This window comes from Aquila chrysaetos, chromosome 9, assembly GCF_900496995.4.
Source record: "Aquila chrysaetos chrysaetos chromosome 9, bAquChr1.4, whole genome shotgun sequence".
Lineage (NCBI taxonomy): Eukaryota > Metazoa > Chordata > Aves > Accipitriformes > Accipitridae > Aquila > Aquila chrysaetos.
In genome coordinates, this window is record NC_044012.1 from 37,206,021 (window position 1) to 37,220,692 (window position 14,672).

The 14,672-nt window shown below is 43.8% G+C and overlaps 1 protein-coding gene across 4 annotated transcripts in view; it reads right to left on the reverse strand.

The window, feature by feature from the left end:
- LOC115346250 overlaps positions 1–14,672 on the reverse strand; it is a 37,137-nt gene continuing 22,465 nt past the window's right edge. For all 4 annotated transcript variants that reach the window (XM_030026085.1, XM_030026086.2, XM_030026087.1 and 1 more), the window contains exons 3-7: positions 10,475–10,526; positions 10,272–10,374; positions 9,078–9,241; positions 4,793–5,038; positions 1–4,169 (exon numbers count right to left, since the gene is read on the reverse strand). In XM_030026085.1, the coding sequence (XP_029881945.1) occupies positions 3,432–4,169; positions 4,793–5,038; positions 9,078–9,241; positions 10,272–10,374; positions 10,475–10,526 (1,303 nt within the window). In that variant the 3' untranslated portion in view covers positions 1–3,431. The remainder of the gene's footprint in view (positions 4,170–4,792; positions 5,039–9,077; positions 9,242–10,271; positions 10,375–10,474; positions 10,527–14,672) is intronic.

The window sequence follows — 14,672 nt, forward strand, 5'->3', positions numbered from 1 at the left end:
TAGCTTCAAGCTTTTATTTTGAAGCTCTGTTTCAACAATGAAAAAATAGGGAAAGCCCACATATTTTTGTACTGTTCAATCTACCTAACACATTGGCTAGAGGGATTGCCTAGTATATTCCAGAATAATTATTTTTTTAAAAAGTTAGCATTATTCAAATCCAGTTTTACTGAAAAGAATACTCCTTCTGTTTGTTAGCTCCGTAACATTTTTGGACATTTTTTTCCCAAGCAATTGTGATTGAAATTATTTTCCTCCTCTTCAGCAAGTGTTTAGCATGCTTATCCCATTTGCTGCTTAGTTACAGTATGCAGAATAGCACAGTAAACTGACTGCATTACCACAAAGGTGAAACTGAATCCTGAGCCCATGCATGAGTTGTTAAGGTTTCTGTCATTAAAAAGTGGCAGCATAGCTCTCAGAAGTAATATAGCTATTAGGAACAAAATAAATGCCATAAGTAATACTATTTAAAAACTAATCCTAGCCAATATTTACAGCTGAGAGTATTAGAGCACTTTATTCCACCCGGAGCTTTCAGAATTTCTTAAATTTGCGCTATGACTTTTTTGAAGAGTATGGGTGGAAGCTGTTTCTGTTCCTCGAGGGGGGGAAGAGGATAAGTTCAAAACAGTTCCTTTAGCTGTAAGAGGAAGAAAATATTTTATAAATTCTTTGAAGGTACAAAATAAAACACAAATATCTCTTTAGCACTTAATTTTAGTGATCTGCCTAAAAAAAAAATAAATTAGGAACTTCAAAAGGCAAGACGGGAACTTAAGGTAGGTCTCCCATATGTTGTAGTCCTGGCTCTTCGGGGCTGACCAAGAGCGAGGGGAAGGTCTTTGTGTACCTGCAGCATGCCCCAGTTAGGCATTAGGCTTCAGCATCTTCTAGTGGCAGAAGACATCACCTTTGAATAGTTTGCTGTCAGCCACATCTGTTCTGAGAATAAGCAGCATTGTTCAGTATTGCATATTATTCCAGAGGAGGGCCTCTCTCCAAATACCTATTTCTATAGTCCATGATGAATATATGATACCTGATTTAGTGCCTCGTGTCTAACTGGCTCTGTACTGCTAGAGCAGGCAGTGATGGAAGAGGTACACAGCGTTAAGATAACCAGTATAGGAAAGGAAATCCAAACTCCCACAGAAACTAGCCTCTGGCAGCAGTCTTCGCAGGTTTAGAAAAATCTGTTTTTCGGTTACACAGACAGGTAGTAGAGGAAGTCAGTGTAAACAACCACCTCATTATCTCGCTAGGTTACTGAGGAGAAATCAAACAGGATCTAATCCTTGGGTGTCTGCTGACTGAAGGATGCAGCAGCTTTTGCGCTCTTCCCATTACAGCAACTGCTAGGGAGGTTGCTGTACTGGTGTACGCCACGTGACGTGCTGGTGCTCTAAGGCAATGCCCATGCAACTTAGTCTTTCAGCAAAATAAACAAAATAAGTGTCATTACATTGTAGAAATGAATAGTTAAACACGCTTTTATTGAAAAAGCCACTTTTTCCAGCCCTTCAAATGTAGCTATTGTCAATAACTGAACACAAATACTTTTCAAAAGTAGATTTTAGTACTTCAATCTTTAGAAATGTAATAAGTAACAGAACATTGACTCTGAATTACAATGTACATGAATTTAATGCAGTGGAATTTATTATTAGAGTGCTGAAGACTTCTAAATATTTTCTTAAATATATTAACTCTTCCCTTTGAATCATGTAGCGTTAATTAAAAAAAAAAAAAACACACAAGAAAAACCCCCAACAACAAAAAAAAAAAACCAACTTGGAGCCAGACTTCTGTGCTTCAGAACTACTCAACACAGTCTGGTAATAACAATTGCAGAGACTTGTTTGCTGTTCATCTTTGAGTCAACTGCTAAAGGGCATATACGTTTTTGCTTCCACTGCTACCAGATGCAAGGCTTCTATGTCTACGTTGACACGTAAACACACACACAAAATATAAGGGAAAACCTACAATCATCTTGTGTTGCATATCTCAGACGTTAATAGGTGGCAAATGGAAGCTGTAGTAGCAGGTGAAATCATAAATAATTCAGTTAAATATTTCAGGAATCAGACTTCAATGCCTTCACACAGAAGGATTAAGATAACTCGATGCACACTGTAGCTAATACAGGGGAAGACTTGTACAGAAGATTTCTTTCCGACACCTGTTTTATGACATACTATTGCTTTAAAACAATGTGCTGTGTCAGCTGCAAAATACAGCTTCATAGGGAATTTCTTTCATTTAAGAAAGCAAAATAATTCTAAGTTATGGGCTGAACTTGCAGGAGTCTCTTGCAAAGATAGGAAAATATCACCAGGAGGCAATTAAAATACTGATGGGGTTATTAAAGGCAATAGGACTAGCAGGCTTCCCTTTGGTTCAGTGCTCCACTGAATGCCCTGGATTTGTAATCAGGGAGGCACAGCCACTTAGTAGTTCATTTCTAAAGAAAGTGAGCCCTCAAAAGTTTGCCCCACTTAATTTTGTCTTTTAAGTCTTGCCTGCTAAAGGAGGGGAAATAGTTGTCTAGTCAATGTGCGTTACCAGCAATAAATAGCTGGTGGACATAGGATCAGAGCAGCTGCAAATATCCAAGTGTTGGATGCTGAAGACTATTCCTAGTATTTCAGTGTTTTTGTACACATGCTCCTGTTGCCATGAGGAGTCACTTAAAAATGTAGTGGACTGAGGTGTTTTAAGCCTATGTAGATCTAACAAAGATAAAGCTACATCAGACTTTTATAGAACTACCATCAAGTATCGGGTTGCTCAGCTTGTCTGTACACTTCTCTAAAGAGTTAGGATATGAGATAATCGTGGTCTTTAATATTAGAGATGCTAATGCTTGGTAAACTTTGTGCTAGAATGCAGCAGTTATGAAATGCTTACCATTAAGTTTACAAAACTGTACGCAAACATGCACGATTGAATTCTTACCCTTGGCTTGGCAAGGCTTGGATTGCACAGGCGTAGCTATAAACAGAATATAACTCATAGCTCCCAACAGAAAGACTCAAGTGATACCACAGTGACAGAGTACTGATTTACATTTCAGATATAAACCACGATGTAACCGTCTCAGATGACTTCCGTTTCTCATTCCAGAAAAAGTTTTCTGCAGTCTGAAGTACCTTTTCAGAGGATGCTTTCTTGCATAAACCACATCAAACTCTCATGCAGCAGAGCAGAGCTGAGGTTAGCGAGCATAAGGGAAGACGGCATTTATGCTGTGCTATGGTAGGTATCCTCGTAAGCTCAATCCCAACGGGTGCGAAGCAGAGACCGCTCTTAACAAAGCTGCATCCATCTATGACTGCCACGCTCAACTACTTGGCACAGCTTCCACTCTGATCACGCCCCTGTCGTCTCTGTTTTTGAGAACTGATGTTTCAGTCTTTCGGAGGGCATCACTGGACTGAAGCCTGGCATAGCGTAGGAGCAGCTAGGGTATCACAGTTCTGTGAGATCTCAGTAGTATTAGCATCTCCGACTGACAAGCTCTGCTGGTCCCTGGAAGAGCCAGGGGCCTTCACGTGACCTTTGTATAAACTAGGGGATTTTGCCCAAAGGGGAAGATTTGACGTGAAGCTGGCAGAACTGTTCCCCTCAACAGTCAGAACCACCGGCTGTTTATCTGGCACAGCTGCAGCATACACAGCATTTTGCTCTGACAGATGATCTCCACATTGACTAAGATGTTCTGCTAGGACCAGAGGCTGCTGATCATCCCCTTCTTCAGAAATAACAAAAACCGGTTTGTTTTTATCTGTTTCTACCATAAGCTCCTTTGTTTTCGAACCATTGACCAAGTTGATTTTCAGTGGGTTGGAGCTCTCTAGTAGATTTTTGGGGCTTTGGCTGTTAACTGGAGATGCTGCCCCTAGGTGTCTTGAGGGATCCAAGGACCTCACCTGTTTGCTGTCAGGGGAACTGGCTAAAAATCCAAAATAAGGGTTACCAAACCTGGATTTCTTCAAATTGCAGGAGCTTAGCTTCCGCTGCCTTTGTGCAGACAGAGTGAGGGGGTATGAGGCGTTACTGGCAGACGAATCAGAGTAAACAGTCCCTGATGCTCCCTCTATCTCAGTGGCTGAGATTACCTTTCTGGTTGGCACGCCTTGGGATCTTGCAGCTGTCGGAAAAGTCTGCACAAAATAATAATAAATTAGTAGACATGCCATGAAAAGCAGCTATCTTGAGAAACTTTGATCCCAAGGGAACTAAAAGTTAAAATTCCTGGTTATGTTAGAGGCGAGATGCATTCTTTAGCAAAAAACCTAGGTTATTACCTTAAAAAAGGAGAAACATCCTCTATTAGCTTTGTAACAAGCTGTTGGTTTGACGATTCCAGTCAGTGAGACCTAGATATCCCTCCCACACTTACGGATTCCTCGCAATGCAACAGTAATATGTCAATTAAAATAAATTTAAGGCATAACCAGGGGAAAAAAAAGTACATGTCAGAACATTCAATGAGATAATCTAGTCTGAAGGCACCTTTTAATGTTTTTCTGGACTGGGGATCATTTCTTAACCAGGTGCTAAGTGCTGGGCTGCTTAGCACTTCAGGAAAGCCCGAATATATTACAATATAATTAGGCAAAAGAGTTTCCCATACACCAAGTAAGAGGGGCTGAAATGTGTAATACATTGCAGGTTGGAGAGGCAAAGCAGTAGACCAAGGGAAAATGTGTCCCATCAGCGAGCAGCTGGGGGTACTGGGGCAAAAACCCCGACCACCACATCCTCCCCTCCTTGCAAGACTTACACTGTTGTCAACCAGCTTTGTGAAGGGACTGTTGGTGGTCCAGCTACACCATTTTTTCTGTAGCTGTGGTATTGGAGCCAGGAAGTCGTGGAAAGTGCGGGCACTCCACGTGCGTTGTCTGGGACAGTGATTTTCCAGCTGGACGTTCCCCTTCTCAACAGCGTCCGCTCCGGCGGCTGTGTGATTAGAAGTCAGCCAGTCAGACACAGAGGCTGGGCTCGTGACACTTCTTTTTAGGTTTTTGTCCTGAAAAGAATAAAGAAAGATCATTTACAACATCTTTCAACAAAAGGTTTTAAAAACACTTCAAAAATATGCAGTTAGTGCAAGAGACTGATTTCTTCAGTGGTTCTCTTCACACGACAAGACGCAGGAATGCAACTTCTCCTCATTGCTCTTCCAGCGTGCTGCCTGAAGTTCACTGGCTTCCCTGGATGAAAGTTTTACCTTGTTTCCCCAGTTTCAGGTTTAACACTGAAATGGGAAATCTCAGTTACATAAGAAATAAAGTCCTACCACTCCCACTAGCCAAATACATCAAATACCTACAGCTTTATTTTACTGAAGGTCTCTGACAGATCAGAGTACTAAACTTCACCGTGTAAAACATAATTCTTCCACGCTGCTTGGCTCTTGGAAGGCTCCAGATGTGCCTGTCTGGGGAAACAAAACTTCAAGGGGGTTGGGGGGGGGCTGAAAGAAATCCAGAAGCAAGCAACGAGAGAATCAGAAGTCTCAAAAGTGCATGATTCAGGAGGGAAGACTGAAGTAAGTGGTGCTCTTTATCCTATATTAGGGAAGAATTAAGAAAATAAAAAGAACTGAAAACAAAGAGAAAGGGAATAACCTGTTCTTGCTGTCTGTGGTGAACAGAACAAGAAGCACAAGACCTAGATTGGAGCCAAGGAGATTTTCATTTCACGTAAGAAATTCTCTTCAGGTGGAAAATGTGCTTTAGCAGTAGAACAAGACATCCGGACAGGTGTAAAATTGGCGTCATCGGAAGGTGAGACCACATTAAACCATTGTCACCAGTTCTGTGTATAAGTAGAGTTGATCTGACACGGGAATGAACTAGACGACTTCTAAAGATCTCTTCCATACTTACTGAATATGTTCTGATGTTGCATTTAAAATCACAATTTTTGTCCTTAATGTCGATGTGCATTCAGACCCAGAAAAGTTAAAGAATCCCTGACTGTCCTATGAATCTCCTTTCATTCTTACTAATACCTCACCTGTTATTTATATAAGCCTCCTGTTCCACAACTCTATATGTATTTTTAATTTTCAGCTGTGCGAATATGGTTGTCACGAGAAGAATGCAAAATCCGCATTCCCAAAGTTTACATAGTCCTTAAAGAGGGTCTGAAATAAATCCCACACTGTCCTGGATTTAAAAGTCCTGAGAAACCAGAAATTTGCCATTTGTTATTTCTGAGAAACGGAATCTTCCAAGTTTCTGCAAATCAAAGAAACTATTTAGTTAAAATGTCATATCGGAAATGGATGGCCAGAGAGGCAAGAAATTAGCTACTACAGCAGAAGAAAAATCTCAGCAGGAAGCTGGGAGAGGCTTCAGGCTCTGGATAAGTTTGTTTCAATATTAAGCTCTTAGTCTCAGATTTGATTAAAGTAACAATCTTTATTTATAAATTTATAAGCCAGCTGTCTTCCCCTCAGAAGCCTCTTCAGGCTGTCTTAGGATTTATTATTCAAGTAGTATTATAAGTACCTCCAAACTGGTGTAAAAGCTAACCACGGGCTTTGAGATAGATATACTGGAAGTAACTACAAAGATGAATAATGTATTTTCTAGATTTTTGAAAATGTTCTAGCAAAAAATGTTTCTTAAACATCCATGATAATACTGTTTACTCAAACCTTTGCATCCAAAATCTGTAATATGTGAATAGAAGTCAGAGGTCATAGTTATAAGTTAGCCAAAGGCTGAATGATGACTTAAACCAAACGGGACATAGAAAGCTGTGACCCTCCTGGAGGACACCTCAGAAGCCATCTGAAAGCCATCCGAAAGCCATCTGAAAGCCATCCGAAAGCCATCTGAAAGCCATCCGAAAGCCATCTGAAAGCCATCCGAAAGCCATCCTGCCCTCCATTTCCTCTCACTAGCCCACGTACAGAGACGCGTGTTTGCTCTCCCAGCTCTTGCCTTCTGACAGGGGATTGATTGCTTCAAACGGGTTTTAAAAGCTAAAAAGCAAAAGCCAGTTTATCACTGGCTCCCGCCCAGCAGAGCTGAGGCTCACACTTACTGGGGGGCACAAGACCAAGTGGCCAGCCACCATTTCTCAGTGAAAAGATCCAGATATTTTTTTTTAATGAAAGCTCCTTATAGCTTGCTTTGTCTAGTCGAGCATTTTGGGCGAGGTGAGGCTGATGGCATTATTCACTGTACCGTAAAGGCTCAGGATTTCACACGTCTTTTCACATGAGGATAACTTCTTAGCTCCTGCCAAGAAAGTGGCTACGCTCCAGTGGATAACTCATCCCACTTGCCTAGTGCTGGTCCACAAAAGCTACGCACCGTACCCTCTGCGGGGCTCAGAGGCTAAAGTCAGGAGCTGGCTGGCCAGCTGCATTGTACACCCTAAAAATACACATTTAGAAATTAAACTGTAAACATGTTTATGTCTAACATCCAGTAACCCTGAGTAACGCAAGTGGCCTGAAGAGATCCCGTTTGAGTGCAGGTTTGTAATTAGCCTGCTGTGCTCGATTTCCAGCCTCCTTGGAGAGGATAGTCTTCAGCTGTGGGGGAAGACCCAGTGCTTTTAAAGAGGCCCTTTCACCCTTCCCGGGTAGGTTTTCTGCTCCTTAAAGGATTTGGTTGAGAGCATCGACTCACTTGTGTGCAGCATGGGCATCACTGGGAAGGAGATGCCTCCTGAGTTAATAATGTGGTAAATCACTTTAATTCTTTGGGTTACTGTCACTTAGAACTGTTTTAACACTCAATATTTTATTTCTCTCTATAGATAAATTTTCTCTACTAGATAGCTTGCGGAAGGGATGGCAGAATAGAAATGTTTTTCTTTAAGTGTATTTGTCCATTCTGACTAGAGTGGGGGAAAAGAGGAAGGAAAATGGGTTTCCCTCCTGCCTAGAAGCTGTATTTGTATGTGACTGCCACCAGGTGAAGCTCTCTCCACTGGAAAGAAGGACCAAGGAGTGCAGGTGTTCAAGGGTGCCCAGTTTGGGCACCAAAACGGCTCACAGTGCCCTGCTTTGCAGAAGGTAACGTGTTTGGGCAAGGGAAGGCGCCAGAGCTGTTTTCCCTTCCTTCTGTTAATCAGTGTGGCCGACTGGAGGAAAAGCTTAGCATGTGTCTTACACCAGTGTAGGAAAATCCTGACCAGCCTGGCCTCCTGGCTAATTTCCTAATCAAGTCCAGGGATACAGAATGCTTTTGTTTTGTAAATTGTGACAGAAGTATTACACAGACTGTCCTGGGGCATGTGAGTTCCTTGTGCTGGTTTTTTTTTTTTTTCCTCCTCTTGTGGGAAAAAGAGAGAGGGCACTGGGAGAGGAGAGTACTGACCTGGGAAAGGCTTTAACACAGACTCGTAATGGATGTGCTCTGTCAGGAACTACACTCAACGTTGAAGAGGTGGCAGCCAGGCCTGACACTTCTGAGCTATCATCTGTTTCTAAACAGTTAATTGACCAGGAGTGTAGGGGAAAGAGCTAAAATAAGAAAGAACTTTACTGAACTCATTCAGGTTTCTGTGTGTGTATTTGAAAGGACCCCAGTGCTTTCACTTGAAGTACTTGATTTTTTTTTTTTTTTTTTTTGAGCGTACACTGTAAATCTTCACATCACCCTGGTGAGACAGTTAAATAGCTTTCTGACAAGCTGAGGAGCTGAGTAACTTCCCTGACCACTTGGTAGTGGTGGGTAGGAGCAGGTCTGACTCCCGGGTCCTTCAGTTGCTACAAGTGATGTCTTTAATGGAACATCATCATTGCCAATTAACGTATTTCTGGGGGCTGGTCCTACCGCCCGCTGGCAGACCTCTGCATTATCGCCTATCAGATCCAAGGTAGACTTCTGCCCTTGCTCTTCTCAAAGCTGGCAAGATACCGGCTCGGGGGATCACAGCCCACATCATTTGATGGCAGCTCAGCTTGAGGGTTAGAACTGCCTGGCTCAGTCACTAACTTTCTTGCAAAGCGGGCGGTAAGCAGAAATGGACAGATATGACAAGTGCTGCCCAAGAGGGACATCCCGTGGCTTCCGAGAGATGCCAAAGAGCGTTCCTACCTGTATTCTGTAGGTGGTAAAGCTCAGCCCACTGGCCCCAGGTCCAGCAGAAATAATAAACACCTCATCGCTCCCAGTCTCAGTGGTCACTGCGGATATGGAGGAGGGCACATCTGGGTCAGTGTCCTGAGGAGACCGTTCTGTGCTGCCTCTGCAGGAAGTGACTGAGAAAAGAAGAAAATCGGTAAAGACTGCTTGCCAGAGTGCAAAACAGCTGTTCCCAACTCCTCCGTAACAAACCCTCCTCCCTCTCTCCCCAGATGATCTAGAGCAGGCTTTGGCTGTCTGTCGCACCAGCCAGAACAAAATTCAAGCCAACAGTTTGCTCTCCTGAAACTGCGAGCTTTTAAAAACAAAAGAAAAGGGGAGGGGAGGAACACCCTTGGGTCTGCTTTCTAATAAAGACAGACCCAAACTGAAATCCCCCATACTAAACACACAAGGCTGTGCAGCAGATCAGAAACTGTCATGGCTGGGAGCACAGAATTAGTTTTTTAGGAAGATATCCTTGTGAGAGCTGGGCGTAATGGCTGGTGGTTTAGTGGGAAACTGATGGTGTGTAGCAACACAACGTGAAGTAGCTCCCTGTTGGCCTTCACCAACCAAAAGGGGCACTGATACAATTCACGTGTTGTGACTTAAAATTGCAGCAAATGACATTATCTGCAGCTCGGCTGGGGGTCTCTTGTTCTCGAAACACGCTGTGAAGTAAATGTTATCTAAAGCAGTCCCATTCCATAAAAGCGCTTCAGAAGAAGTCAGCTCCAGGAGTCTCAGTTGTCCAAAGCCAACGTAAGCATCGTAAACCCCATCCTTTCCGGACAAGGTTAGGCGCAGGGCAGGTGACACTCTTCCGCAATTTATGGATCTTTGTAAGCTGTTTGTAGCAGCCCGAACCTGACACGTTTGCTCTGCTAACCCAGTGTCTCTGCAATGCCATGTGCTACGACAGCTTTTGTTGGCAGCGTCCTGGAACTGTGCTTGCGCATGGTCCTTGCCAGGGGAATTACCCTACCGGCGAGGGGGGAGAGCAGCAAGGAGTAGTTCCCACAACAAAGGCTTTCTGCTGTGAAGTGGCTCTCCAGCTGTGCATGGGCGAGACAGGGAGGAGGACTGCGAGGAAGAAATGATCTGATTAACTGGCCCAGGGCTACAGGGTGCCCTGACCTGCTCCCGCTGCTGCCCCGTGCTTACCCGCCTGCTCCCGGCTGACAGAGTGGTTGTTGTTTTCATTCTGCCGACTTGGCACCACCAGCTGGAGCTCATTGATATCGACGGCGGAGTTCTGGATCCCGTTCTACAACTCAGAATATGCCCCAGTAAACATCGTCAGATAAACAGTGCAACAGCCAATATGAAAGAGAGAAACAGAAATTGCTGAAGCCATTAGCACTAACCTCCTGGTCACTGCATGCGTTGGATGAGCTCCTTTTGGGGCACGTTCTCTGCCTGAAAAGGAGAGACAGCAACAACAACAAGCCCACGAGTGAGTTAAAGATCCACAGAAGGGAAGGTCTCAGCTGTGCTCATCCTGCGAGGGGGACCCAGCAGGTTATGAGCTCTCCTGCCTACAGGAGCATCCAAAATACTTGCCAAGACTCAGGGCAACAAGGCCTGTAGGCCAGGGCAGAAAACGATATGCTCATGTAGTGGAAAGTCAGCTGAAGAAGAGAAGGACCTGCCATCTTCTTGCCATGATCACCGCAAAAGCAGGAAGAGAGTTCAGACCTCTGCCAAGTCCCACCAGGCTCCCCTCCGCCGGCTGCTCTTTCACGTCAGTAACTACAGAGCGGGACTGAAACCCTGCCTTTGGTCTGGGCAGTCACATCCTTCTTATCCCATTAGAACAGAATATTTCATCTGCGTAGCCAATATTGCATGCTGGATTATATTTAGCAAGCAGAGAGCATCAGATGTTGTTCATTTGTACGAACATTTTATTGAAAGACAGCGCTATGGCAGATGATTACTGGGTAAACGTGCCTCTTGGCTGAAGGGAGACAAAAGCAGGTTCTTAACCATTTTTTTTCCACATTTTTACTAAAACTGAGATTATGAAACAACTAGTCTTATTTACTTTGGGGTGAATAAGACTTAAATACGTCACAAAGAAAGGCTGGCAGTAATGAACGTGGTGATGACTGAAGCAAGTGTATTTTGTCTTTGTGTACAGCAGTTCTCCACGGGACACTGCAGAGACACATGGGAGCATTAAGGTACTGACCAGATAGGATGTGACCCATATTAACTGTTTTCCCTACTATCTGTGCTGTTGGCTGGCATTTTTTCCTCTTCTTGTTGGGGGGTTGGTTTGTTTTGAGGCATTTAATCTCCTCCATGCAAGTGTTTTTTGGTAGTGATGGGCTGAAGCCAAGATTTCAAGTTTCCAGTCACCATTTCGTTCCTGTTTGTTTTTAAGAATGGGGGCTCAGAGGCCACCTGATGAGGCTGGCCGGGAGCCAGTGTCTGCTCCATCTCGGGCATGGTGGGTTTCATTCCTTCACCGTATCATTGGATCTCTTAAAAAATGCTTATTGACTGACAAGTGAATTGAGGGAGGAAAAAAAAACCCATGACGTGCCCCCAGCGCTATTCCTAGTGAATACAGAGAAGACTACAGAAAAAGAGGAGAGCGAGTTGGCACTTAGGAATGTAATCCAGAAGACATCCAGACGGATAGCTGTTACTCCAGGAGGCACAACGGCATCGGCCACCGCTTGGGCTTCTCGGGGGAACTCAGGGCTAAAGCAGGGAAGGCTCTTCCTTAATGCACTGATTCCGGGAGGGGGAGCAGGGAAAGGCTTCCAAGCAGAAGTGGTGTTGCTTTATCAAGCAAGATCAAACCAAGTAAGAAACACTTCCGAGTGGAAAATGTGTATGTAAATATTGCCCTCACACACACCAGAAGCTCTTATTGGGCATGAGAACGATTTCAGCAGGAGTGACCTGGCAAAACATGCCCCAAAATAGTGAATTAGCGTGGTGGTCAAGACATTCAGGTAGATGGTGGGAGAACTGTCTGTAATTCCCTGCATTCTCCACATTGCATTCATTTTTCTAATCTCTTCCCCTCCTCCCGGCTCTTTCCTGCCAAAACCCATGACAAAAATTTAATCAAGTCTGATATCCTCCTAAGAAATATTCTTGTTTCAAAAAACTGGCAAGTTACAAGCAAGTTTGTTAAAATATTCCCACCCAGGGATTAAAGAGCACAAACGAAATGTTCTTGTCTAAGAAAATACAACTTAGCACATATTTCTTCCACACTGAACATCAGGCATTGGCAACTTTTGGCATTGGCACAGACTTTTTAGTTATCTGGATGGTCTCACTTTTGGGTTTGTTATTTGAACTTTTAGCATGACTTAACAAACAAGATGTTCAAGTTCTCAGAAACACAAATAAAAATTTGTTCCTCGGATTCTTGTATACAGCTGTCCCGTTTATAAGATACTCATATTGTCTGGGACAAAGCTGAAAAGATGAAATAACAATTTTAAAAGTCTCAGCAACTGACAGCTATGATAAACTATGGATAGTCAGGGCAAGTTCTGCATTAAGAAACTGAAATACCTTACATCCATTTGGCTCCTTTCCTTGCCATTCTTTATAAATGTTGTGCTCTATGATATTTAGCAGGCACTGTAACTACCTTGAAATCCACACTGCAGTTTGGCAGCATGAACCAAAGAGAGAGCAAGGTGCCCCTGGCAAAGATGTTTTCTGTGCAAGTACGGTAGAATAAGGGGGAATAAGAGAAGGAAGAGTCCTGTTCTTCCCAAAGTTTAAATTAGGTTTAAAAAATTATAACTAGCTGAAATGTCCCCGTTTTAACTTTTTCTTCCCTCACCACACTTGGGTATTGAGTGTCTGATTCCCACTGAACAATTCGATTTACTGTTAAAAACCAACACACACAAAGTGTAAGAGTTTCTAGATTCGGCCAGCAATTTTGGTGGAAACTTGAGATTTTTTTTTTTTTTTCTTCTATTCAGAGCTGCTGCCGCAGTGCCTGGAGAGATGCGCTAGTTTGCAGGACTGGGGATCTTAGTCTTTCTTTAGCGCATTCTTCAGTTGGGCTGTATCTCCCGTGGCATGCTGCAGTACCTTGCCACCAAGGAGACCAGCGATTTACATCAGCACGCAGCTCATGGATATAAAACAACCAATGTCCAAATACACCAGTTTCCATCATTTAAAAGAAGTCTTTTTTTTTTTTTTTTTTTTAAAGTTGCTTCAAACTTCTCAAGTAAACCAAAAAATCCAAGTCCGTTGGAAGCTTTATGAAAATTGACCCCAGCAGGCAGGTCCAGCTGGGTCTAGCTGGCTTAGGTCTCTAACTAAACCAGACTGATGTGTGGAGGGACAGAAATGGAGGACACGGCTCCAGCAGGCAGGGATGGGTTTCTGGGTTGTGCCTAAAATGAGGATGGCAGAGGAAAGATCTGGGTTTAGCGCAGAAGTGACAAGGATTCTCTAGGAGGGCATTATAGGACCAAGGAAAAGTTTCGCCCCCAGGTGATGGTCGGGCTGCAGGCAGTGACTGGCAGGGCAGCTTGCATGGAGAGAGATGGCAGCGCATGATGACTTCATGAAATAGCTGTACACGTAGGGGGTTGTAATTGGAAACAGGTCGTTGGCAGGCTATGCAGATGTAAAATGCAGTTGCAATCCGTGGGTTGCAACCATCGAGCAAAAGTCTGACTGCATTGGACAGGATTAAAATTAAATAAGGTGGACAAGTCTGTTGTTCATGGGGCTTGGGAAAGAAAATAAAAAATACCCCATTACTCGAGCCAGGCCTCATGGCCAAAAGTAATTAGAATTATTGGCCAACTAACAACTGAAGCTTTCATTCCCTCCCCAAACAGCAAACAAAAGCTGCAGTGTGGCAGAGACTTGGAGTTTCCCCAGAGAGCTTTGCCCTGGCTGAATGCAATGAGCCCGAGCAGACACTGCTGACGACTTGGTGCATTGGAGTGGCAGTAGGTGCCAAGCCCATCCTCGGCCATTTCTACCCCTGGCAAGGCAAAGCCTGCTACTTTTAGCTGAGCAAGAGCAGCGGATAGAAACGGAAAAAAAATACGGCTAAACCTGGTACCGGAGGAACGAGTAAAGTACGAAGAGAAAAGAAAGTAGAAGGCAAGTTTACGAGGCCAAGAGCTTGAAGGTTACTATTAGCATCCTTTGCAATGGCACGCTCCAGCCAGAACAAGTATCGCCATGCCTCAGAAAGCTGGTCGCGTTTCTGAGCGTGCTGCGTTGTAAAGCGTCTTCATTTCTCCCCTCCTCAGCCCACCCCTTGCCATCCTGACGTTTTCTGCAAGGAGAATGGGCTGTGGCTAATACACCTGATTTCAAGCCCCTATTTAGGGCAAGAAACATAAAATAGAGCTTGGTGGGGTGAAACTAAAAGAAGTTTAGATGTGCTTAATGGCCTCCACAGTCTTATTCTGAGCTGCATTTAAAACCCACAGCTGGGAAGCGTAGGCAAGCTCCAACCAGCACCAGTGGTTCTGAGGCCAGAGACCAATATCATCGAAGCAGTTAGCCCCGTAAAGAGATAAAAAAAAAGAAAAAAAGACTCTTCCAGCG